Source organism: Nyctereutes procyonoides, unplaced genomic scaffold (assembly GCF_905146905.1).
Source record: "Nyctereutes procyonoides isolate TBG_1078 unplaced genomic scaffold, NYPRO_anot_genome, whole genome shotgun sequence".
Taxonomy (NCBI): domain Eukaryota; kingdom Metazoa; phylum Chordata; class Mammalia; order Carnivora; family Canidae; genus Nyctereutes; species Nyctereutes procyonoides.
The window spans coordinates 22,145,269-22,172,200 of record NW_026575047.1 but is presented as its reverse complement, the minus strand read 5'-3'; the positions used below and the strand labels follow the sequence as shown (position 1 = coordinate 22,172,200).

The window sequence follows — 26,932 nt, the reverse complement described above, 5'->3', positions numbered from 1 at the left end:
CCGGCGGCGCCCGGCGAGCGGCGCTGAGGGCGGCTGGCGGAGAGGCGGCGGCGGCGCGGGGAGCGGCCTCTCCGGTAGGTGCCGTCTGGCGGGAAGGCCGGCCTCGCGAGGGCGCGGCGCAGGGAGCCGGCCTAGGCCGGGGCCGCCGCCGCCGCTCCCGCCCCGGGCAGCTCGAGGGTCGCGCGGCGGCCGGCTGCGGTCCCGGGCTCCCCCCGCTCCCCCCGCCCCGCCTCGGGCGGGCCCTCGGCCTCCGTGGGCGGCGGCCTCGGTCGGGGGCAGCGCCCGGGCCCGCGGCGGCCCAGGTCCCGTGTGAGCCGAGCGCGCGTGCCGCGGCCGCAGGGACGCCGCGCGGTCGGGGTCGGGGTCGGGGTCGGGGTCGGGGTCGGCGCCGGGCGGAGGGTGATCCCGGGGCGGCGGCGGCGGCGGCGGCGGCGGCGGCGGGCTGCGCCTGAAGGGCCCTGCGTCCGTCTGCCCGGCCCGCCGACGGCGGTTTTCCGGCGGCTGCGGAGGCGGGGGCCCGGCGGCGGCCTCCCGCGGGGTTTGCACTGGGGCATCCGCCCGCTTGGCCCCGGGGGGGGGGGGGGGGCTGGATTGAGGCCCTCACAGAAGGGATTCACCGGAACGGACCGGGAAGAAAACGTGGTTCCAACAGAAGTGCCTGACAGCATGGCCTGGAGGTTTAAAGAGCAGGATGCTTGAGGCGCCTGGTCCCCTGCGCGTGTTTTCATTTGCTCCCCCAGGAAATCCCCAGGAGGGGGCCTCTCTTGAGCCTGTCTCTGTAGCCCAAGCTTTCAGCCTTCATTCGGCTCACATGTCTCTTCCTTGAGAAGTCTTCCCTGACCTTCCTCCTCCAAGTTGATTTGGATTTCCCTCAGTTGGTATCTCCAGGACAGGGCATTCTCGTCTCCCGGAGTGCGGGGCACGAGGGTGCCAGAGCACGTGGCCCCGGGGGCCCCAGACAGAGGCTGACAAAACTCAAAGGCCGAGAGACGGGTGGTGATGAAGCAAGGAAGGGATTCGTCCCGGGGAGGCCAACGCGGGAAAGACAGATTGGCGTCCCAAACACGGTCTCCAGAGCCAAGGAAGTGCTTCCAGGCTTACATTCAGGAAAAGATGGGACAGAGGTTGGCGGATACATGCAGGTGGGCGGTGAAGGTCAGCCCGATGTTGTCCTGGGGTCAGTCACACCAGGCCCTCCTGGCTCAGGCCGGTCGTTACTGCTTGAGGGGATGGTTTGGTTTCCATCAGGGGATGCTTTGCCCGCAGGGTCTTCTGCCTGAGTTAAGAGATGAGCTGGAGAGAAGAACTTAATCAGTTAGAAAGTACAGAACCAAGTCAGAATGGAAGGAGATGAATTGTTCTTCCACTCCCATAGATGGACGCTTCTTGAAGGCATGGGCGGCCATGTGAGCGGTTCTCCCTCGGACCCTCAGTGTCTGGCGTGTAGGGACACTCTGTAAAGTTAGGTGAAGGCGGTGAAAAACTGAGGCAGTCTGTGGACTGCAGGGAACAGATCTCACTCAGTACATCTGCATTTCCTCCTCGCAACAAGGCCTCACACGGTAGGCACACGAGATCAGCTCTACCAAGTCGGCCTGCATAGCGTCGCAGCCCGTGTAGAGCTAAGACCAGAAGCAGCCTTGCTTGCTAAAGCCTTTGCTTTTGTCATGGGGTTTTAGGGGGGTGGGAGAGCGGATTAGGAATAAGCCACTTGAAAAGCATGATGGCCAAAGATGAAGGTAGGACCACTATAAGGCAGGCCAGGTGCTGAGTGTGTGAGCTGTGGCCCCTTGGACAGGTGATCCATTAATGGCCCCGGGGAATAAACTTCTACAGATTCTTGGTGTTTGACCAAGTGTTAGTAAAGGGTTCCCACAGAACAGAAGGGTCTTTGCTCTAGGAGTCCTCTCTATGGGATAAAATTTTATTCTGGTTCTTACTCCCTTTAGAAGCACCTCTTCATTCACACTTACGCTTTTTCTTAATGTTTCTCTCCCTCCCCCCTTTTTTTTTTTTTTAAGATTTTTTATTCATTTGAGACAAAGACAGGGAGCAGGGGGTAGGGTTGGAGGGAGAGGGAGAAGCAGGTTCCCCACCGAGCAGGGGGTCTGGCATGGGGCTCAATCTCAAGCAAGATCCTGGGATCATGACCTGAGCTTGGCCAACTTAACGTCTTAACCATGAGACACTTAACCACCTGAGCTACCCAGGCGCCCTGTGTTTTTCTCTCTTTTCCCATATTTTCATTCCTTTTGATACCATTCAGTCCATCTTTACACCATCACACTTTTGGTATAGATTTGTAGCATTTAAAACAGGAAGATACTGGGGCACCTGGCTGGCTCTGTTGGTTGAGCATCCAACTCTTGATTTCAGCTCAGGTCATGATCTCAGGGTCATGAGGTTGAATTCCGTGTTAGGTTTTGTGCCAAGTGTGGAGCCTGCTTAAGATTCGCACTCTACCTCTCACTCTGCCCCTCCACACCCCACTCACACATGTGCTCACTCACTCTCCCTCTCTAAAAAATAAAATATATTTTTTAAAAGACGGGAAGATGCTTGAGAGATTATTTAACCTGGTGGGGAACCCCTCCATTTTTATATGTCCAAAAACTAAGGCCCAGAGTCTCCACCCATCCAGAAACTATATTAAGCTCCTGGATTGAATAGCTCCTGGATTGAGGCTCTTGTGTCCAGGGCACTCTTCTAGGTACAGAGATACACTGATCGAGAAGACAAATGGAGTCTGTGTCTTTATCATGGGAGATTTGTGTCACTTGTCACACAGAGTAGCTGCAAAAGTGGAGGAGCTAGGTTTGTGCTCTTTGTGTCACATCATGACACCTGCATCACACACATTCATCCTCACAGATGCTGTCCTTACCTGGACAATCTGACATAGGTGGTCAACTGACAGGGCAACTGATTTGATCTAAGGAAAGCCTTTTGTCTGTCACATGTACCTAAGAGTATGGGTAAAGGGCTTAGCATAGTGGCTGGCATGTTAGAACCGTTTCGTAAATACATGCCATTTATTATTATTGTTCTTAGGTACATGATATTTATGGTTGTGATTCATAGGATACACAAGGAATATGAGATGTAAATTGTTTTTCCAGAGCTCTCTATAACCTTGTTAGGGAGGTAACAGGATTGACATCATGAAGCCATTAGAAAACTAAGTGGTACGGAAGAGTTATGATTTCTACAGTCAATGTAAATTGTGGAAGAGCTTATAACTGTGCATGTTATTTCTATATAGCTGAAAAATGTCTAAAGCAGGTTCAGAATATTTGCTGAGTTTTAGCATTTAAGTCTATAGAGGAAGGTTTCGTGCTGTATATTTAATGTCCTTTTTCTCATGGGATATAGCATAGCTTAAGAGCATGGGCTCCCCGGATACGAACCAGTCTTTAAATCCTGGCTTCAGGGGCAGCCCGGGTGGCTCAGCGGTTTAGCGCCTGCCTTCAGCCCGGGACGTGATCCTGGAGTTCCGGGATCGAGTCCCACATCACGTTCCTCACATGGAGCTTGCTTCTCCCTCTGCCTTGTCTCTGCCTCTCTCTATGTGTGTCTCTCATGAATAAATAAGATCTTTAAAAAAAAAAAGAAAGTTTAAAATTAAATAAATAAATCCTGGCTTCGGAACACAACAGTTTTATGATCTTGGACTAGTTACTTAAATTCCTCATTTCTTACTTTCCTTACTTATAAAAAGATGAGAATAGAATTCAGGTAGCATTATTTGTGTTAATGGATAGAATGTGCATAGCAGGGTTCCTGGCCCATAGTAAATAATTGGTAACGAGAATAAGCCAATAATCCTTTTCTTTTCAAGCAACTGACGGGGTAAGATAGGTAACTGGTTGCTCCATCATTTGACTGTTAGGCTCCCTTGAGGATTCAACAGGGGACGGTGCCCAACCACCTGACATAATGCTTCCCTTTCTGTATTCTTGTTTTGGGTGATAATTATCCTCTCCCACTGCTTCAGTGTTGTTCTTTATAGGGATATCACCAGTTTTCCTTGTATCTCACCCTATCTCAAACCAGGAGATCATGCCAATACTCTAAACTTTACATATCAGAAAATAAGCTTTCCATAAAGAAATAGGGGAATCAGAATAAGGTGTAGAGTTGGGGGTGAGATGGTGGGGGTGAGTTTTAGAGATTCAAAGTTGAAGGGTCATACAGTTGGAGACATTTAGCAAAAAGACACGTTTGGAAGCAGTGATCAAAGCTAAAATTTCACATTTAGGAGTTGTCTGCTTAGAATAGATGAAGGCCGAGAATAGAGGTGATTGTCTAGAGAAAGAAAGGCTCAGGGGCTGAATCTTTTTTTTTTTTTTAATTTCTTTTTATTGGAGTTTACTTTGCCAACATATAGCATAACACCCAGTGTTCATCCCATCAAGTGCCCCCCTCAGTGCCCGTCATCCAGTCACCCCAACCCCCCGCCCACCTCTCCTTCCACTACCCCTTGTTCGTTTCCCAGAGTTAGGTGTCTCTCAGGTTCTGTCACCCTCTCTGATATTTCTCAGGGGCTGAATCCTAAGGGACATTATTAACATGTGGGACTTGCAGAGGAAGAAGTACAGCGTAGAGATGAATCAGGGGCGTAGTAAGAGGACCTGGAGGGTTCTGGGGAGGCAGGATGTCAAGAAGGAGGAGGGCAGGCCATACTCTACATGCTGCAGCATAGCTGGGGAGATTGGGCTGAGTAAAGGCCACTGCGGGCAAGTCTGTTTCCGCACAAAGAGAATGGCAGCAAGACTGCAAGGGGGGAAAGGAGTCATGAGAAAGCTAAGTGGGATGTGTAGTTGCTGTTTTGGGAGGTATAAAAGAGGCCTGTGATGTATATATGTACCTAGCAGGAGGGTTTTGTTTTGCTTTTTTTCAATGTGGGACGATCTTGGTGTGTTTGTAGGAGCTGGTGAGCCGGTAGGGGACAGAGTGAAGCAGTGAAAGAGCCTGAGGATGGGACTCCTGAGTGGCTCAGCGGTTGAGCATCTGCCTTTGGCTCAGGGCAAAGTCCTGGAATCTGGGATTGAGTCCCACATCAGGCCCCTTGTATGGAGCCTGCTTCTCCCTCTGCCTGTGTCTGTCTGTCTCTCTCTCTCTCTCTCTCTCTCATAAATAAATAAATAAATAAATAAATAAATAAATAAATAAATAAATAAATAAATAAATAAAATCTTAAAAAAAAAAAAAAAGCCTGAGGATGAAGCCAAGTCCTGGGGGAGGCAAAGCTGGATGGGGTCAAGGGGACAAGAGAAGCTGACTTTGCAGAGAAGGCACATTTCATTCTGTGAAGCTGAAGGGATTGAGCAAGAAATTTGGAATTGAGTAAAGAATTTAACGGCACTCAGATTATATCAAACTATCCATGGGCTCAACCTCTTAGTGAAGTCAGGGTTGCAGTCACTTACAGATGAAGGAGACATATGTGGTGGGAAAGATATGAACAGAAAGGACTCAAACTCTATTGTAGGAATATAGAGGGAATCAAAATAAACATTATTAGCTTGCTAATTAGTAATAGAGGTTAGCTAGTGTGGATTTTAATGATCAAGTATCTATCTGCTCTATGCCAGGCAAAGATGAGTAAAATGGTACCCTCTGAGCTCATAGCTGAGTTAGAGACACAAATGATGGAACATAGCAAGTTACCTTGCGGAAGTATGTATGGGGTGCCGTAAGATCGCAGAAGAGGGACCTCAGAGTCGGACTTGAGGAGGGAACAGTGGAGAAGAAGGAGCAAGTTTCAGGATGGCAGGAAAGGCTTCTAGGAGTTAGTGACAGCTCAGCTAAGCCCTGATAGGGGAGTGGGCCTTATCTGGGTAGTGGGAAAGTCCAATGTAAATAAAGTATTCCCAGGACAGGAAGTATCAGAACCAAAGCTTTTTGGAGAGAAGCAAGGCAGAGGTCTGTAATCTGCTTCAGAATCACCTGGAGGCTTACAGTAAATGTAGATATCTACGCTCCACACTAGACTGAGCAGAACTCTGCATAGTATCCAGGAATCTGCATTTTTATCAGACTTTCCAGGTGTTCCTTAGAGATGACATTTGTTGAATAGTTAATGTCAGTTGCTCTTCTAGATGTTCACGTAGGCTCTCACAGTTGTCTCAGTAACCCTTGGGATAGGATGAGGAAAGTGGACATTGAGAAGTCATTTGCCCAAAGTCATACGTAATAAGCAGTGGCTAGGGTTCTAAACTGTCCCCAACACAGCTTGTTAGGGAGGCACAGGTAGTTTGTTTGACTGACATATAGTGGGCACACTGGGGAATAAGGTGATGGTGATGATGGTGATAATAGAAGAAGGTAGTGGTGATGATGGTGATGACGATGATGATAGAAAAAGGAGCCGTGTTAAAAAGCTTAGGTTTTGGCTTCATGGTCTAGTGACTTTTTCAGTAATCCTTATGTACTGAGGATGAAAGCAAATAAAGCAGATATTGGCTTGTCAGGTTTTTACTGTACCAAACTGCCACTTTAACCTCCATAGGCTTGTCCCAGTCTGCCTTCATTTCTCCCCACTGCATTTCTTCTAATAATCATGTCTCACTGGATTGTGCACCTGGGCATGTACCTATGCCTTCCTCATCTGTGATGTGTATTCAAGTGTCTAGCTCTAACTACTGTATTTATTTAGTTGTGTGTCGTGTATTTGTGTGTGTGTGTGTTTTTCCTTTAGTAGAATTTAACCTTCAGGAGTTTGGGGACTTGGCATGTTTTCTTTGTTGTTGTAGCCCTAGGACCTGGCACATAGTAGTCATTCAGTAATAGATGTTGAATATGTGAAACCTTCTAATATTGACCCTCTCATCCTCTCTCTCTCTCTTTCTTTTTCTTTTTTTTTTTAAAGATTTTATTTATTTATTCATGAGAACACAGAGAGAGAGAGAGAGAAAGAGAGAGAGAGAGAGAGAGAGAGAGAGGCAGGGCACAGGCAGAGGGAGAGGCAGGCTCCATGCAGGGAGCCTGACATGGGACTCGATCCCAGGTCTCCGGGGTCACGCCCTGGGCCAAAGGCAGGTGCTAAACCGCTGAGCCACCCGGGCTTCCCTCTCTCTTTCTCTCACATATGTCCTACCACTTACTTGGCTTCACCACTATTAAGCTCAGCAGGCTCTTACGCTTTCTAATATTTCTGCCCCAGGTTCCTGCGAGACAGATCTCTGCTACAGTAGTGTCCTAGCAGAGAGGTAAGAAGGAACAAATATGTTTGGGGCACCTGGATGGCTCAGTCAGTTAAGTGTCCAACTCTTGGTTTCAACTCAGATCATGATCTCAGGGTTATGAGATCAAGCCCCACATCAGTCTCTGGGCTTGGCAGGGAGCCAGCTTAAGATTCTCTTTCTCCCTTTCCCCCTCCCCCCTGCTCATGCTCTCATGCTCTCTCTCTCTAAAATAAATAAAATCTTAGGGAAAAAAGGGAACAAATGAGTAGACATGCTGCTTTGTGATACCTCTTTTATTATTATCCAGTGGTGCTAGTTTAACTTCTTCCTTATGTCCCCAGATAAGCTCCTAATTTTCCTACCTTCTGATTCAGTGCCCCATACACGGGTGCTCAATACATATTGATGTCATCCAGTTGGCTTTTTTCTAACTTACAAGTGTCTATGTATATGTTTTCATTGAACTTTCCCTAAGTAGAAATGAGAGAAGTGCACATAGCGTTATTACGGTCACATTCTACATTAGCACTCTCAAATATGGTGGGTATTTAAATAAATTGAAGGTTTAGTTCCTCAGTCACTCTAACCACATTTCAAGCCCTCAGTGGCCACATGAGGCCAATGGCAACTGGACTGAACAGTGCAGATACAGAGTATTTCCATCATTCCAGATGTTTTTGTTGAGCAGCACTGGTCTGATACCTGAGACAAAATTTTTATGGTTTTTTTTGTTGTTGATTGGTTTGAACTTGACTGACAAGGAATCATGATCATGAGCTGCCTGTCACCTAGTGGGTTCTGGGGCCATCAGGTCTCAGTTGTATCACTGAGTCACTGTCTCATTCACATTCTTTGTCCTAGGTCTCCTGGCTGGTTGAGCATGGACCCGGTTGCCACTCACAGCTGCCATCTCCTCCAGCAGCTGCAGGAGCAGCGCATTCAAGGCCTGCTCTGTGACTGCATGTTGGTCGTAAAAGGAGTGTGCTTTAAAGCACATAAGAATGTTCTAGCAGCTTTCAGTCAGTATTTTAGGTACGTATTTTAGACTCTGTACAGAGGAAAAGCTCTTCTAGCGTGGTATATTTTGACTAATTTTTTTTTCTCCTTGGATTTCACTGTCCTTATTTTTGTAGCACATATGTGAGTTTTTTACTTTTTGTATTTAGAGTAACCTGAGAGCAGAAGAGTTTTAATTAAAATATATTTGGGCTGATTGAGAGTGTTTTGGCACTCTGTCTTTGATTTTAATAGTTCTAATTAATGTCAGTCTTCTCTATATATTTTCTGTCCTTTTAGGATAAAAAGATTGAGGAGTAGAATTCCTGGTAAGAACTTTTTTGTGATAATTGGAGTGGAAACATCCCACATACTATTTTTTTATTGAAATATTTTAGTATTTGTTTTTCATTTGAGTATTCTAAGAAAATAGGTTTGGATTCAATTTACTTATTCCCATAATTATTTTTAGATTATTAGAGTTAAGTATTTTACATACATTTCCTGATTAGCTGAGATTCATCTCTCTAAGCACTAAAGATCTTTTTAATATCTCCCCCCCCTTAAAATGCATACCATTTTACTGTTCTAGTAAACAATATACAGAAGGTGATTTAATCTTTCCTTGGTAATCTGGAGTCATCAGATTAAACCTCCGCTCTCATATATGTTCCAAGTACATATTATAATGGGTGAGCTCACTGAGGTAGGCAGTACTTTTTGTCCTTAGGCAACATGGACCCAGATTGGACTTTTCCTATCCCATTTTAGTTTGTACTTCCTTTAGGTAAGAACAAAACTGAAGATTGTTTTGGGGAAGCAGGTGATCTGGTTAGACACGGTTAGATGACATGTCTTCAGTGAACTTGCATGACCAGTCACCTAAGTAAGCTTGGTAATTTACACGTAGTACAATTTCATTCACCTGGGACTTGACGTGTGCCCAGAGTAGAGTGCCTGGGCTTTAGAGGTGCCTCTCTTCCCTCCTTAACTCATAGAGCTTTACTTTTTCTCCCTGCTGGTTCGTGGACCAGTGGGTTACTGAGAAACCTCTAACAGATCTGATTACAAAATGAGTGTATATTGTGTCCTGAGAGTTTTCAGATCTGTAGAGATAGAAAGTAGAGTGGTGGTGGCAGGGGCCTGAGGAGCTGGGCAGGGGGGGACGGGAGTTAGTGTTTAGTGGGTCCAGAGTTTCTGTTTGGGAAGATGAAAGATTCTGAAAATGGTTGGACATCAGGGTTGCATAATAAATGTGCATGTACTTAATGCCACTGAATTTACAGTTGGGACTATATTTTTCAGCATGAAGTTTTTAAACACTTCAAAATGGATCAAATGTGGGGTGCCTGAGTGGCTCAATCAGTCAAATGTCTCGTCTTGATCTCAGGGTTGTGAGTTCAAGCCCCACATTGGGCTCCACTTAAAAAAAGAAAAAAAAAGATCAAGTGGTAAATGTGTATATTTTGCCACAATTTAAAAAGTAAAATAAAAAATGTATCAAACGTAGGTGTATTATAGCTATTTTTATTTTTAGACATTTTTAAGGCACTTAGATGTGGAAATATTTACATGTTTTATGGTTTATGTTACATGTTTTATGGTCTGGAATATAATATATCAGACTAGACATCAAATACTGAAAACTGTGTCTCCTTTACTATACTTTATCTGTATACAATTAATAATACATATAGATGATTATATTTTTAAAAGAACAACAAGTATTTTTCAGAACTTTACTTTGAGATCTGTTTGGAAGGTTGAATATTCAGCACACTAATTGAATTCATCTGAGTTGCTTTATTGATTGGCTTACCAAAATTTTTTAAAGGATTAAAATGTACTTAATTTTAAAATCTTGGAACTTAGAGAAGGATAGTACTTTTTAATATTAGCATGAGCATTATTTATAAGGAAGAATTGTCATACTGTAAACAGATATCCTTTCTTTTATCAGGAGCCTCTTTCAGAACTCTTCAGGCCAAAAAAGTGATGTTTTTCACTTGGATATTAAAAATGTAAGCGGCATTGGTCAGATCTTGGACTTCATGTACACATCTCATCTAGATCTTAACCAGGACAATATACAAGTAATGCTGGACATAGCACAGTGTTTGCAAGTTCAAAATGTTCTGAATCTGTGTCACACGTTTTTAAAATCAACCACTGTGGAGCAGCCACCTGGTGTGTCTTGTAATAATGCATTCTCCCTGCAGAGCGCTCTGACTGCTGATGCTAACTGTGTCATAAATGAAAACTACCCTCCTCATTTGCTGCAGCAAGAGTGTCCTGCGGATATTCCACAGAGTAAAGTTGTGGATGAACCACATACTCATACTCCATCATCCGTTAATCTCCATCACTCTGCAGGTGAAGCATCCAAACAAGCACCCGACACACTGGATGGCAACTGTGCAGAACTGCCTTTCAGACAGCCAAGTTACTACTACAAACTCAGAAACTTCTACAGTAAGCAGTACTCTAAACAGCCTGCATGTCCCAGTCACGAGAGAGTCAGCGAGCAGCCCTTCACTTTCAGCACGTCCACAGACCTCAGTGCCGGGGAAAACCAGCCCTGTGCCGGCAGTCATCCCGAATGTGTCCTGGAGTCTTCAGAGCACTTGCCTTCCCACTTCTTGGCCCAGCCGTTGAGTGAATCTGCCCCAGATCCTGAGTCGGACAACACGTGCCAACTACCAACCAGACAAATGAGGCTCAAAAAGGCCATTCACCTTAAGAAGTTGAATTTCCTTAAGTCACAGAAATGTGCAGAGCAGACACCCGAAGCCAAGACGGATGACGATTCAACAAAGAGGATAGAATGTGCTAGCACAGATACTGTAGAGAAAGCTAGCAGCCACAGTGCTGGAGAGAAAGAAGTTGAGGAACTGGTGAGTTCGGAGCAATTTAACTGCATGAACGAAATGGAGAGGCCCGAAGAGCCTGCCGCACTGGAGGAGCAGTCCCAGATGCTTCAGTCACAGAGACAGTACACGTGCGAATTGTGTGGAAAACCATTTAAACACCCCAGCAATCTGGAGCTTCACAAACGGTCTCATACAGGTACACTGATTCAGTGCCCACAGGCAAAAGGGAAGGACCTGATGCAGATGATCAGACACTACTGCCTGCTCCTGCTTTTGTAAGAAGTTTTGCTGTTGCTTGATGACGTCATTGATAATCCCCCCCCCAAATCAAAGGAGCATTAGCTTCTTTTTTATATTATACTTTGGGTGATTACTTTTAAAGAATAATCTCAAAGTTCTCAAAGTTCTGTAGACGCTTTTATAGAGCCAGCTTAAAAAGATGGTACATTTTTCTTTATGGTTTTATATGATAAACTTTCCATCACTCTAAAAGCATAATTTAAATCATTCCGATGCCCTGAAATGTACTCTAAAATGGATAAGCTATATTGCTTTTTAGAATTAGAGTAAGTTTATTTTTTAAAGCATGATGCTGTAGGTTCATTCAGATGTAAGTAATTTAGAATAATAGTAAAAGTGCCCTGCAAAGTGATTTTCATATCAGATTTTTTTTTAATTGTGGTTTGGTAGGAAGAGGTAAACTTTTTATAAGAATCGACTTTAACCATGTGATATTTTCAAATGAAAATGCTTCCACTTTGAACATTGAATTTTCAAAGTCTTATTACCTTAATTCATACTTCGTCCTCTTTCCAAGAAGTTTATTTTTTCCAGGTGCTCTTTTGAAGGTGTTACATAGTACATATACGTTGTGTTTCACAATACTTACATGTTACTTTTGTTCCTGTAGTTAAACTTGATGACTCTAATACAGGTTCTAAATTAATGACAATTTATAGCATGAGAAGTAATACGCTAAAGGGTGGTTATAGTGTGACCACTTTAAAGTGCTTATGTAATTGTGGTTACTGATCTGACATTCTCTTATCACTTTGGATTTCCCATTTGCTTCAGTGTTTGCTACCTTGTACTACTGAAAGACTTACTGTAGATGGAAGCCTTCAGAAGTGTTCATGTATTTGAACATAAAGTGCTGTCAGAAGTAGTAGTAGTTTAGAATTACTTTCTATGAGGACACTATCAGTGACTCAGTTTTACCCTTGGAGAAACTTGATTTAGGTCATTTCTATTTGCATGAATTTCCTAGAGCCTCATGATCATTAGAATTTTTACTTGACAAACATAACCAGTTAGCCTTAAGGAAAACAAAACTTACCTTGTTTCTTCTGAAAGAACATCTTTGGATGCCAGTGGTCATACAGTCATGGCACAGATGTTTGCCAGGACTTAAACCAAGAGGAGCTGCACTTCTCAGATTATGGTCTGGAGAACCCTTTTAGGGGGTCTGTGAGGCGAAAACTGGTTCTGTCATACTCTGATGTCACTTGCCTTCTTTTCCTTCTCCCACGAGTGTGTGGTGGAGTCAGCTAATGGCTGCAGCTACTCTGTTGGCCAGTGAAATGTCTGGCCACAGGCTTTAAAAACCACTGTTTTCATTTTTGATATAGGCTTTACCAATAGGTATAGCCCATGCAAACAAGAGCTCTTTAGGGTCCTCACTTAGTAAGAGTGTGAAGGGGTCCTGGAGAGTAGGGTTACTAAGTTTGGTCACTAGTGAATGGTGGCCTCTATTTTTCAAACTGTTGTAACTTACACTGGGGTCTTTCACTTAACATTATCTGTCATCCCCGTAATTTCAGACCTAAGTGTAGTCACCGAATACAAGATTTATGTGATTCTAATTACTCAGGGTCAAAACCTCTGTCTTGGCCATGAGCAAGCCATTGAACCATTTTAGGAAAAGATCAATACAAATATATCCTGGCAAGAGCTCAGAAAGCTGGCAAACCAGCAAACCCTGGCAACACAGTAAGAAGGGAAATGCTAATTTTTTAAAAGAATCTTAATGAAACCACTTGATTTGAGGGGAAGGGGAGGAAAGGAAGGTTCTCAGTCCTCAAGGCCTACTAGGGTTTCACAGGTGAAAGTGATACCTTCAAGTACATTGTCTGTCTGTCAGTGTGTTCAGAGATGCTGTTTCTTTGTAGCAGAGTCCACTCTCTGCATCTGTTCCATACCAGAATGCAATTACTCAGAGTTAAATCAGAGGTGAGAAGTGGGCAGGGAAGCCCATCTCCTGGGCTGAAATCCTGTTCCTCCCATCAGGGTGTGTCAACCAAGGCTGAAAGGCAGTGGAGAGGGTCTCTTTCCTGGCACGTTTGCAGGAGGACCACTCTGTTTTGGGCTCCACTGTGTGTCCGCCTCGTTTGGTGAGAACGAGTCACCCTCTTGTGCCAGGAATTGGTGATAAAGGGGTCAGGCTAAAGGGCAGGTGAACAAGATGCTGCTGTTGACCAGATCATCTCTGCTTGCCACTTAAGGGCGCCAGAGAGAATTACAAGGGTGTAGAGACTGCTCATTTCTAGACTTTGATGAAGAGGTGATGCTCCCTTTTGAAAGGACACAGGAGATAGTTTAAACATTTTAAACAAAATTATTGTGCAAATATGACTGCTGATTTTACAAGTTGTTATTTTGTTTTGTTTTGTTTTAGGTGAGAAACCTTTTGAATGTAACATTTGTGGGAAACATTTCTCTCAGGTGGGAATACTCTTATTTACTGTTAATAATTGGAAACCTGAAACCTAGTGTTTTTTTATTATTATTACAAATAAGACATTCGTTGGACTTTTGAGAGAAGCCTCTGATGATATCTGTAACTTTGACTTCATACTGAATCAGGAGAAAATAATTTTCAAGAAAAACAAATTTTTAGTTTATTGGGGGTAAAGTAGTATTTTTTCTAAGCGTATGAACTCTCACCCCCTCCCTTTAAGAATAGGTCCAGTCCTAGTATATTCCTTCTCTTTCATGAGTAAATGAGTGAAGTTTTTGGTAAACCACAGTGAGCCCACACCTGGAGGCTGCCTGCCATGCTGGGCCAGATCCAGAACACATGTCATCTTAGTCTTATTGGGACTAAAGTTGTTAGATGTGGAGAACAGAGCAAGCAGTTCTCGTTCCTGCTCCAAACGCCTTTTAGCTGACCTCTGATTATAGCTCATTTAGGCATATATTAATTCTCTCAGGCAGCCAGCATTTGCTGTACCCTCCTATGGGCCATGTGCTGACCTGGGCACTGGACATAAAGAAACCTAGAGTTTTATTTTTGTTTTGTTTTGTTTTTTTGAAACCCAGAGTTTTATTAATGTTTTAGTGCAAATGTTGACTGTAGACCAGTGGAGAACCTATTTCTGAAGTAGGAGGAGGTAACTTGCTCTGCCACAGGCCAGGCCCTGGCATTCCAGAGCTGCCCAAGAGCAGCCACTGCACTGCTCTTTTTTTACCTGGCTGTGGTGGGTGCAGTGAATCCTATAGTAGCAGCTTGTACGGGTGCTGCTCCCCAGAACGAGGACTCCAGGCTGGGCCTTGATCGAAGAGTAGAGCCTCTAGGTCGAGAAGAGGTAGGCAGCAAGTCCTCTCCAGTGCACAGAAACTCAACAGCAGCACCATGTTTTGACGCATTCCACATGGAGCCAGCTCTCCCCTTCCTCCTGCGCATCCAAACTTCTGCACTCAGTGACTTTTACGCCTGCGACTCCCTGCAATGCTGAGATTCCCCAAGTCCTAACCTCTGCCTTTTGCATCTTTAGTCCATACTTGCCATCCACGAAAACACCTGGCACCCTCTAAATGTTCAGTAAGTTTTTGCAGAACCAAGGGGAGTCATCAGCCCTCCAGCTGCCATGCACTTGAGGCCTTGCTTCTTCATTGCAGGCTCGCCTGCAGCTTCCAAGCTGGGCTTGTGGAGCCGGGCAGTCTGCATTTCGATCCTGCCCCAGGCTTACTCCTCAGTGACCTCAGGCAAGCAGCCTCACCTTTTGGCACTTTAGCTTCCTTGTCTGTAAAGCAAAGGAGATTAGATGGGTGAACATGGCAGGTGTGTGGAGAGTACATGAATCAGTAGGAGTAAGAACTCCTGCCTGGCACATAGTTAGTGCTCAGGGACATCACCATTTTTCCATCCTGGTGCTGGCCCTTCTGTTCTTGCAGACCAGTCTTCCACCACCATCTTAACCTTATAGCTTTGGAGTGGGGGAAAACCAAAGGCCTGGGCTAATGACAACCATAACTTCTCTGGGCTTCATTTTTCTAATTCTTAAAAATAGGGATCATACTACCTCATGTGAGCGTTAGGAGTGAGTGGAACGATGGCCACAAAAGCCCTTCATCCATTTAAAATGTGGTAACAGTGTAGGTTCTGTCCTCCTTGCTTGAAATCCTTCTGTGACCCTTCATTGCTAATCACAGAAAACCAGACATCGAAGCATGTGTACTCCACTTTCAGCCTCCTCTCCCAGCACCGATGCCGGGGCCTGCCCACAGAGATTCTGATTCCATTGCATTGAAATGGGGCTCCAGCGCTGGCATATTATTGTATTACAGTGATTTTGAAGTGTGGCTAGGGTTGAGGACCACTGCTCAGACTTTGTCCTACACTTGCCCTCTTGAATTCTGTCAAGGGTAGCCCTGGCTGACAGGCACTAGAGAAATCTGCCTCTGTGTTGGTGTCTGTATTTTTGTCAGATTTTTGTGAATGTAGGATTATGTATAGTTGCAGTTTTCAGATGCATATTGCTGTTTTATTTCATTGCGGAATTGTGAATTTTTTTGTGAACAAGGACTTCTTTGAAAAAAAACTTCCTTCAGCAAGTGTTTGCTGCAAGCCTCCAGTGTCCAAGGACTTCTGCCACATGTCGGGGAAATCTACCTAGGGAACAGTGTGGGCAAAGAAAAGAGAGTGGTCATTCCTGCCTGGAAGAAGTGGTGTTTGGGGTGGGTGAGGACCTGAAATGTGTTAAGAGATTGTTTAGGTAAGCCCCGAAGACAAGCAGGCATTTGATAATCCTGGGGTTCTCTGGTGTTCTAGGACAAGAGAGCTGTCAGGTTGTTTATGTAGGGGTACTTGGTAAGTAGCACCTACTAACTATCCTTCACCTTAAGCCAAGCATACATTTCTTAGAATGAACTGGAGTAAATGTGGTAACACTGGATTGGAATGCTCTCATGCTGTTGCTGGCGTGTTTGCTTTGGTAGAAGTGAGTTTGTAAATATTTTCCCTTCTGGAAGACTGGCAAGCAAGAAAACAGATTTATCAATGAGAATTCCTCTTTTATCCTGGTTACTCAGTTTATATTTAGTAGAATCCATCTTGGGGAAAAATAAAAGTTAACCACAACTTTGATGATAAGTCTGTAAGCAGTGCGATACATGAGCTTTGAGAGCTACCGTAATCCGAGATTGCGACAACAGACTGTCCATCTCTTAACATCATTCTGGACACGGTCTGTGTGCAGATCTCAGCCCTCAGGAGCCCTGCACACTTGAGAGTGTGAGTGAGACTCTGTCCATAGTGCCAGGGTTCCGGTCCCCAAGTGCGGTAGAACCTGGGTCAGTGGGTGCACCCAGAGGAGAGGTAAGGTAGGGGCTGGTCTGCATACCTGTGATGTGAGAAATGGGAGGAGGAAACTGGGTGTACTGAGCTGGCTTTGAAAGAGGAGTAGAGCTGTTTGGTCTCTTCAAAGGAGCAGACATGGAAACTTGGAGCAGACGATGCAGTGCCTTTTGGCAGTGCTGTCCAGAGAGGGGTGCCCCAGGGCCAGGGCGCAGGGTAGGGGACCTGGAGACGGATGTGCTCCCCCAGGCACTGACATGGCCTGGTGCTATGGGTGACAGGATGAAACCCCACCCACGGGGAATGTGCAGGAAGAAGAGTATTTCAGTGAGCTTCTCCTGAGTCATGAAACTTCTGGCCCTAAGGTAGAGTCCCTACACTCCCAGCATTGAAGGCCCTGCTGGCAGTATAGTGCTCACTGCTGTTTAGGTGACAGCTTTATGTTCATCTCCAGATTTTTTTCCCCTGTTAATTTTATTATTTTGTGAAGTCCTAAAGTCCCAAAACTCCTAAACTAGAAGACTTAAGATCTGAGGTCCCTTTTATATCTAAAGTGGTATGATTCTTTGGCTATTTTTTCTATAATAATCAGCTGCCTTCAGAAGAATGCTCTGATAGGGAATATATGCTTGGTTTGTCCATATTTAAATGTTCACATATATAGTAGAAGGAATTATTTTTTAAGTTACTCAACAAATCAGATGTTCTTTTCTAAAGCAGTTTTTCTGTGCAAAATCCTGACAGCTCCTCCTAATTTAAAATATTTGCTTAGAAAGAGCAGAGCCTCCTTCACTGCTAATACACTGTAACATAGCTAGACAGCACAGCGACACTCCCAGCCTTAGAGTCCACAGAGGGGCCTGGGTGGGAATATTTGATCCCAGCTATAGGAGCCTAGGCTGATTACTTCCTAGTAATCAGCATCTGTTTACAGACTATCTGTTTACTTTTCTGTAAAATGAGATACTATGACTTTGTAAGGGAATTGTGCTGACGAGGGGACACAGTGTCTGCAGCTGCCTGGTAACCGATCTCCTACTAATCGATAGTTACCACTTGTTAGAGCTGTCACATATCCAGCTACAAATAATCTCTAAGATGCGGACTCGGTACTTAGCCCATAATTGGTACTAGAGTAATTCAAAGTTTACCAAAAATACAGATACTTGACTAAAGATCAAATCATCTGCCTTCCGGTTTGCAATGCAATTTGGCATAAATCATTATCAGCATCATTGGACTTTTTTGCCTGAGTCTTTCAGTATCTAATCTACTTTTACACCATTGGTCAGATCAATATGTCCTCCTTTATCTGGCAGGAGATTTTCTTTATACATTTCTGATATTAAATAGCTAAAAAAACATTTTTAAGGGTTTGTTTTACTGTTGCTTATTACACTCTTTTAAGTGGAAGACCCTTGATACTTGCTTTGGAAACAAGTAATTGTTACACTTGACTTAATCAGAAAAGATGCAGCCCTGCTAAGAATTGACTCAGAATACATTTCAGTCATGACACATCGTTTACAAAATAACTTGAAACAAGAAGGACCTAATTTAACAGATGAGCAGATGGTGCTATTCAAATTGTTACATAATTGATGAGCTTTTTCTGGAATTTGGAATTGACTGACTTAAAACAGTCAGTGGTGCATTAGCTTACCTCCCGTGAGCTGTTTCCCCCACGGCTAAGTGACTACTGAATCGTCAACACAAGCTAGTTTATTCACAGAAACTTATGAGAGTGTAGACTCACACGAACTAGTGTTCATTTCTGGGCCAATCGTGTAACAGGAGCAGCTCTTTCGTTTATCTGAATCTGAGTCTTCCAGCTGGAAAAGAGAGATGGCTCTAGCAGTGACTAAGTGGTTTGGTGATGCGTGTAAGGGCTAGCAGGCCAAATGCAGGCTGCTGTTGACATTTGTTGTTTTATTATTGTTAGTAGTCATTCTCCTAAAAGCTGGGGATTTCCCACTGTTTTGCCAAATCTTTCCCTTTAGTTATCTGAAATAAGCCTAGGTTTTTTCCTGAGCCACATTTATCACATTCTGAAAGATAGTACATAACTCAGTGATTTCCCAGAGCCTGACACAGAGAATCTCTGTGTTCTGTGATATAAAACTCACAGGTCGCCCTTTCTCTGCTTCTAAGTTTCCACGCAGAAGTGGACCTCAGACCATCCCCAAACTCACGGCCATGAACTATCTGTGTATTTTATTTAAAGTCCAGTTTGCATATTTACAAAGCCAGATTTGTTAGTTGGGTGTTACTGTTCGTTCTCCCTTTTTGGCTTATATTGTGCATAATGCCTGTGCATTATTACCCTTGGGTATATTCATTCATTTCAGTGTTTTTGTAATAGAACACTGTAAAAAAATTAGGTAGGGGATGTGGCAGATTGAGTCTATTAAGTTAAATTCCAGCAATGGAGGATTTTGTTTTCAAATCCTAATTTGAAACATTAGCCAGGAGCTTTTTTAATACGAGGCAATTGCAGTTTTAATTTCAGTGTACTTTAGGCAATTTCCTATTGACTTCCTGTTGATTATTACATCAAATCTATTTTGTGATCTGCATTTAAATAAGTTATTCTTTGTGAGGCCCTGCTAGTTTCAGAAATTAGGAACATAAGAGGCCCTGCAGTGAACCTGCTGCTATGAAGTTCCTGATGTGCATTTTTTGCACAAAGGTAAAAAAAAACGACAGCCCTGTCAGGGAGAACAGCAGCACTGCCAGAGGAAGTCCTGTTTGCACATGTCATACCTATTTATGAACAAAAGAATGTTTTTAAAAAAGAAGAAATCCTAAAATAATGAAGTATAGGTACTACTTTTTTCCCCCCTAAAGGGACACTTGGATATACATGGTCCAAGTTAAAAACTCCAAATAGGGATCCCTGAGTGGCGCAGCGGTTTCGCGCCTGCCTTTGGCCCAGGGCGCGATCCTGGAGACCCGGGATCGAATCCCACGTTGGGCTCCCGGTGCATGGAGCCTGCTTCTCCCTCTGCCTGTGTCTCTGCCTCTCTCTCTCTCTGTGTGACTATCATAAATAAATTCAAAAAAAATTTAAAAAAAAAAGAAAAAAAAACTCCAAAAAAGCATCATAAGGTCAAGGTCTATTTAAAATACAAGCTAAGCTTAGCAGTCCCCAAAGCAGCCTCCACGGTGTGCAGGGCCCATTTAAGAGAGAAGCAGCACAGTGCATGCCTGAAATGGGACAAGCCAGGGGCGCACGTGGAGCAGGTGCTTTTGCTCAGAGCACAGGATGGAGATGCATCTGTGTTCAGCAGATTGCTGGGGCGGAGCTACTCCTGGAGTTAGAATTGGGCTGGTCCCAGATCTCCTTGCACATGGTTGCTTTTGAGTTGTGCATATGTAATCTTCACTTGGAAAGTTGGACCGGGACCTGCCTCAGCCTGTCAGTTTTCCTTTTGAATTATATGACCTTTAAGAACACTTTTCATTATCGGTATGCTTTTTCTCCCCTGCTTTCTTGCAGGCAGGTAACTTGCAGACTCACCTACGTCGGCATTCTGGTGAAAAACCATATATCTGCGAAATCTGTGGAAAGAGGTCAGTGCTGGGCATATGCTTCCATTTGTAAGGAACAACTCGTGGTCTCTCTTTGAACTCCGTGTTCTCTGAGCCACTAGGGCTCACTCTGTCGCTGAGGAACACATGTAAATCGTCCGGCTTTCCATGGGATACGTGATGAGAAGAACAAAAAGAAAGAAAAATGTTAATTAAAAGAAAGAAAATCTAGGACAGGAGTCTTACAAAATGGGATTTTATATGGAACAAAATTATTTTATACTAAAATTTCCATTCATTCCAAGAATGTTAGCATAAACGTCCCCATGGAGGTGACTATCTTATGGGGGAAAAGAGACTTGCAGCTGAAAGCTTGGGTGTCAGGAGAGAGGACCAGAGGAGGTAGCCTGAGCTGAATTTGGGAAGGGCCTTGAGAGCTCAGCATCGGAGGAGGGGCCTAAGTGGGGGCAGGGCAGGGTCCAGAGGGACCCTCCTCCCCTCACTGGGTCATTTGTTGGGAGTGCACATGCTCTCGAGTGGTTGCATTCAGGCAGCAGCCACCAGTCATTGACATGACAGCGATTCAGTCATTCATTTATATAACCTTTCAACATTTATTTGGTACCTACTGTGTGCTGAGTGCTATGAGGGGAACATAGAAATAAACAGTACAAGCTCTGCCTCAGATAAGGTCATCCTCAAGGTGGTGGGCAGACATGGGACAACTAAAGTCAGAGTCCTCTGATGCAGCATGTGCCTGGGAATGCCAGCAGGAAAAGCAGCACTGGTTCAGGTCTGGGAAAACCACTGTCCCTGCAGGTAGCAGAAAACAAAGAAATATGAGCTGCCCAATCCTGACGTGTCTCCCTTTTCTGCTGTGGCCACCTGAATACTGATGACCCCGTTCAGTGCTGGGGTATTGCATACTGCTCACTTCCAGTACCTCTGTAAGTGTGCACCCCTGGCTGTTTCAGGTGGTTGTGTTGCTTCACTGTTGGCCTTGTTTTACACGTCTTAAATGGAAGCCTTCTGAACTCCATTTAAAAGTAAGGCATGTATTTAAAATCAGGTCTATAGGCAACATCTCCCCAGTGTAACCAGCTAGACAATCAGGTATGGTGGAAAGGAAGCAGAGATTTATGTCGGAGAGCCTGGCTTGGAATTGTTCCCTGAGCCAAGTAGTCAACCATCTCTGCAGAAAGATGAAACTAGGTAGAAAAAATAGTAATAACGCCAAAACAGAATGCACATTTCAAATGAATCAGGCCACTTCTGATTACATTCTGAAGGAACAAAGGTAGCGGTTCACCTCCTCCCTCAGTGACTTGCAATTACAAAGATTTGCAGCAATGTAGAAAGAAGTTCTTGATTGGATTTTCATATTACCTTTCAGGTTTGCAGCTTCTGGTGATGTCCAGCGTCACATCATCATCCACTCGGGGGAGAAGCCACACTTGTGTGACATCTGCGGCCGAGGTACTGCTGCGGGTTTTTCCCTTTCTGTCCTGAAGACTACCGATTGCAATGTTCTCGGTCCTTCCGCTGAACACCTGTTATGGTCTCTCCAGGGTTCAGTAACTTCAGTAATTTGAAGGAGCACAAAAAGACACACACAGCCGATAAAGTCTTCACCTGTGACGAATGCGGCAAGTCCTTCAACATGCAGAGGAAGCTGGTCAAGCACCGAATTCGGCACACGGGGGAGCGGCCCTACAGCTGTTCTGCCTGTGGTAAGTGTCTGGAGGGCATGGACCAGACGGTCACCCGGCTATCCCCGCTGGGGGCAGACCCCAGTCTCTCCCCGCTCTGTGGTTGGCTGTTTTGGTGTCATGCGTAAATCATCCCTGTTATAGATAAAATGAAGGTGGCGCTGTTTACTGCCTAACGTGGTCTCTAGTTCGTTCCTGTGTTCACATATCAGACATTTACTCTGTGAGTTGCCTCACAGAGTGTCTGTGAGGTGTCCAGAGCGCTGGGGACAGCCTACTGAGGCTACTGAGAGTCCCAGGTGTGTGCTCCTGGTCCAGGTCGGTGGGGTGTAGACAGTTGGGAAAGTGTGGGAGAGCGCAGTGTGCAGCAGTGGGCGTTAGCATCACGCAGACCAAAGGGCCGGGTGTGGGGGCTGCAGGTTGACTGTCCTGCGGGAACATTGAGAACATGTGATGGGGTCAAGAGGGAGGGCTTCTTAAGATGCTGTGTTCAGAAGCAAAGGTCCCTTCTCCGGGCATTTGATGCAGCGGTGAAGTCTTGGGAGGCGGGGGAAAGCTGGCGACCTCGCTGTCGAGGGATGTTATTGCTCACGTTAGGAAATGGGGACTCTGAGTCAAGTCACCTGTGACCTATGATCAACAGTGTTTGAGCCTCTGAAGAACTGTGTGTGTGCGTGTGCGTGTGTGTGTGTGTGTGTGTGTGTGCACGCGTGCCTGGGACAGGTGGTTGGCAATGTGAATTGAGTCACTGAGGAACAAGTGAGTGACTGTGTTTGTGGTTTCCCAGTTAGAACAAAAGGGGAAACTGTTCAGGCTCCACAGTGGGAAGGCTGGAGCCGAGCACTACTCAGAGCGGCTCTTTCTAAACAGGGCAGGACTTCTAGGATGTAACCACAGGTCTTTGTTTTTATCTCCCACTTAAATGGTGTACAGATTTCCTGGCAACTCCATGACTATTCTCATTACTCCTTATCAAAGTAAAATTTTGTTGGGGCACCCGGGTGGCCCACTCAGTTGAGCATCTGACTTTGATTTCAGCTCAGGTCATGATACCTGAGATCAAGGTCATGAGATCGAGCCTTGTGTTGGGCTCTGCGCTCAGCATGGAATATGTTTCCCCTCCCCCGCTCACACTCTCTCTAAAATAAAATAAGATAAAATAAAATAAAAGTAGGATTACTTTAAATCACAAATGCAGTCTCAAGTCACTAAAATGTCAGTTCCAAATTATATTACAGTTGCCAACTTGATTTAAGGTTGAATTTTCTCTTCCCTCCTCCGCTAGAACTTGTTGCTGGCCTAGGACCCAGGCAGAGGAGGAAGTAGAGGCCCTGCTGCCACACCTTATGCTTCTAGCCCATTCCCCTCCCTCACTAACCATGGTTTCTGACCCTGACAAGGTCATCCTGGAACCAGGGGAAGAAAAAAAGAGCAAGAGTGTTCGTTCTTATAGGACAGGTTCAAAATTTTGTAACAGCTTCATTGAGGTAAAATTCCCATACCATAAAATTTACTCATTTAAAGTGAACAATTCAATAGTTTTGGTATGTTATTCACGGAGTCATAGAACCTTCACCATGGTCTATTTTAGAACATTTTCATCGCCCCAAAAAGAAGCTCCTTGCATGTTAACAGTCACTCCCTGCTCCTACGCCCCAGCCTAGGCTACCATTATTCTGCCTTCTCTCTCGGGATTTGCTTGTTCTGGACATTTCACATAAATGGAATCCTACAGCATGTGGGCTTTTGTAACTGACTTCTTTCACTTAGAAAATCTGCTGTGAACACGTGTATGTAGTTTGGGCGTGTTTTCATTTTCTTGAGTTCAAAAGATGGGCTCAGTTTTAAGGTGGCTTCACATTCTGGGCTTTTTCAGGGAATAGAGCTCCCCTTCCTCTGTTTCCCTCCCCTCCTCACACACAGCCCCCCTCGCCCCCCCGCAATGTCATTCTTGTTCCAAAGATTTCCTCTCCTACCTTCCCCTCTTCCTTTCCCCGCATTTCTCTGCACTTTCTCAGGTGCAAATGTTTATTTTCCTCAGCCCTGGGTCCTAGCTCCTTATTCCCAGGAGACTTTCTTTGTTGGGGTCTCCCTGCCCCTCTGTGCAGACCTCTCAGGCTGGATTGAAGATGAATCCTGGCAGCTCACTTGCAAGCATGACCTTTGTCCAGTCTGTGAAAACACTACAGGGACTGCAGGCCACGGCCATGCAGAGGGACACCATCCTGTATGCACTAGTGCGGTGGATTTCCTATGCAGGAGGCAGGTGCCACACCTTACCTTGCCATGAGGACGGTTGTGAAGTCTGGCACCCCCTATCTTGACTGTCTCCTGGGGGGACCTCCACTGTGGCTAAAATTCATATGCTTTAAGGACCCCAGAAAAGATGATTCCCATTTGCCCAGTAATTTCCACTACTGAGAATTTTTCTGAAGGAAACAGTGAAAAGAAAAATATTAATTGAACGTGAAGTAAAGTAGCAATCAGGTGGAAGGCACCCAAACGTGCAGTAAATCGAGGAATGGTTATGAAATAGCTCCTATCCATATAAACCATATGTTGTATAGACAGTGCAGCAGACGGTGAAAATGCTTTTACTGTGACGTTACATGAAGGAGACTGAGCCTGACTTGCAGACAAAATGAAGACATGAAGAAGACTCACCACAGTGTGCCTCAGTGTTCTGTGGGGGGAAGAAGTGCCAAAATGTAACTTGTAGAAGTTGACACCTAGTTTGTTCAAAGGTGTGTTTTTTTTTAATGGCCCACCGCTGGCTGATGAGGGCAGGATGGCCTAGTGTTCACACGCATAAGGGAGAAGTTGTAAGTACGTGTCCTCGTACCTGCGTGACGTATTATCTTCTGTGAATACGTGATGTCTTCCGTAAGGTTCTTTATTGGTTGTTTTATTCTGACCTTCTTACCTACTTTAATCATGGAAGTAGATCCCCTACCTGTGTCGTATACACAGAAAGGAAATCGAACTGAGAGAAGTGTAGGTAAAATTACATTATGAGCGAAAAGATGTTTCTGAATTCTAGATTGGCCATGTTAGGTTTACAAAAACTTAAGCAAGCCTGGCCAGTAGAGGCAGGCACCTTGGCTTCCCAGAGAGGCGCTCCTGTGCAGGGAGACAGGGTCTCTCGAAGGCTCGCCCTGAGGTACCCACAGCCAGGTCAGAGAGACGCAGAGGAGTCTTCCAGAGTGAGCAGGTGACGGCAGGAGGAAGAGGGATGTCCTTCCAGAATGTCCTCTTCTAAAAGGATCCCATTTTGGGCAGCCTCAGTGGCTCAGTGGTCTAGCACCGCCTTCAGCTTGGGGTGTGATCCTGGAGATCCAGGATCGAGTCCCACATTGGGCTCCCTGCACGGAGCCTGCTTCTCCCTCTGCCTGTGTCTCTGCCTCTCTCTCTGTCATGAATAAATAAATAAAAATAAAATAAATTTAAAAAAAAATAAAAGGATCCCATTTTCATTTTGCAGGAAAATGTTTTGGGGGATCTGGCGACCTGCGCAGGCACGTGCGCACTCATACCGGGGAGAAGCCGTACACGTGTGAGATCTGCAGCAAGTGCTTCACGCGCTCAGCAGTGCTCCGGCGCCATGAGAAGATGCACTGCAGGGCGAGCGCAGGCCGGGACGCGCTGCATGAGCTCACTCAGGCCCTTGAGACCCCCGACCTGGAGAAATCTCAAGGCTCAGATCCTTTTGCCCAAGATGTGTCCGTGACCTTGATGCCCGTGTCAGTCAAGCTCCCCGTTCACCCCGTGGAAGACTCAGTGACAGAGTTTGACGGCCATGCCACCAGTTCCTACTGCAAGTTCCGGCCGATGGTTCAGCCTCACGCAGGCAGTGAGCCAGAGAAGCTCAGTCTGGATCCTGGCAGGCGTGCCAAGCCCCCGCCGCAGCCAGCACAACATCAGGCATATGCTTACCCCGACGTGGCCACTGCGGCCGGCGACCAGCCACTGCAGGCCGACAGCCTATCCCTGGGCCGCTCGTCTCTGGCCGCCCTGGACAATCACTGTGGTGATGCGCCAGGCAGCCGCGGGCCTGCCACGCCGTACAGGAACTCCGAAGGGCAGTTCTTCTCTAGCATGACCCTCTGGGGGCTGGCCATGAAGACGCTGCAGAATGAAAACGAGTTGGACCAGTGATGTCTGGCGGTGGCATTCTCTGAGCCCAGTGGACTAGTATCCGCGCTTTGGGGGAGAGCATTTTTTCCATGGCAACCCTTTCTGACCAGCCCAAGAGGAGTTGGACCATCACTGTGCAGGTGGTAACAGAACTGGAAGCAAGCAGAGCCCCAGGATTTGGGACGGAGGCTTGGCAGCAACTCGTGCAGGAGGGGAGGAGTGGACAGCCCGAGAAACCATCCCACTGACCTTGGCTGGCACGACAGTGCACGCATTAGGTCAACTGCTGTCCATTTCAGGCACGCTAAAGGGAAAAAAACATATCTAGTAATATAAATATTTTTGCATTTTTTACATTGAAATTTGTACGGTTTGTATTTTTATTTACACAAAAATTTTATTTGTATATGAAACTCATGCTATAATTTAATTTGAATAAATGAAATTGACTTTCTATATAATGTGTTTCCTCCAGCATTTTTATTAATTTAAAGATCATAGTGGTATAAAAATAAGTATCAATAAGGGCTAGTCCTACAGGGATGAGTCCTAGTTCAGTTCAGCCACGAGAACAGGACGTCAGTCCTGGCTGCCACTTATGGTTAGGTCACAGGCAAGCTCCTCAGCCTCTCAGAATCTTCTCTGGGTTTTCTTTTCTACAGTCTGAGGTAAAAGCCTTGCAGCACCCATACAGGGCCCAGTGACCTTGTCATCCCCGGTTGCTTGGCAGGGCTTCCTGAACATGTATTTCCTCCTTGCCTTCCCAGCAGACCTGCCGGCCTCTGTAACACGAGGTGTGTCCACGGGGCTGTCCCTAGACTATCAGTGAGCTCAAGCACGTGGAAATGCAGGTCCCCATGTGGCACAACGCAAGTCCTTACCCTTGAAACTGCACAAAGGACCCTGTCCAGATGCCGTCACTGCCCGCTG

General features: G+C 45.4%; 1 protein-coding gene across 1 annotated transcript; it reads left to right on the top strand.

Annotated features, from left to right (window-relative positions):
• Positions 1-52: 52 nt before the first annotated feature.
• ZBTB49 (zinc finger and BTB domain containing 49) lies at positions 53-26,414 on the top strand. Its single transcript, XM_055326750.1, has 8 exons — positions 53-74; positions 8,049-8,219; positions 10,144-11,249; positions 13,728-13,774; positions 20,128-20,201; positions 21,553-21,635; positions 21,728-21,889; positions 25,350-26,414. Exons 2-8 carry the CDS (start codon positions 8,068-8,070, stop codon positions 26,021-26,023), a joined length of 2,298 nt encoding a protein of 765 aa, XP_055182725.1. The 5' UTR covers positions 53-74; positions 8,049-8,067; the 3' UTR covers positions 26,024-26,414.
• Positions 26,415-26,932: the final 518 nt, after the last annotated feature.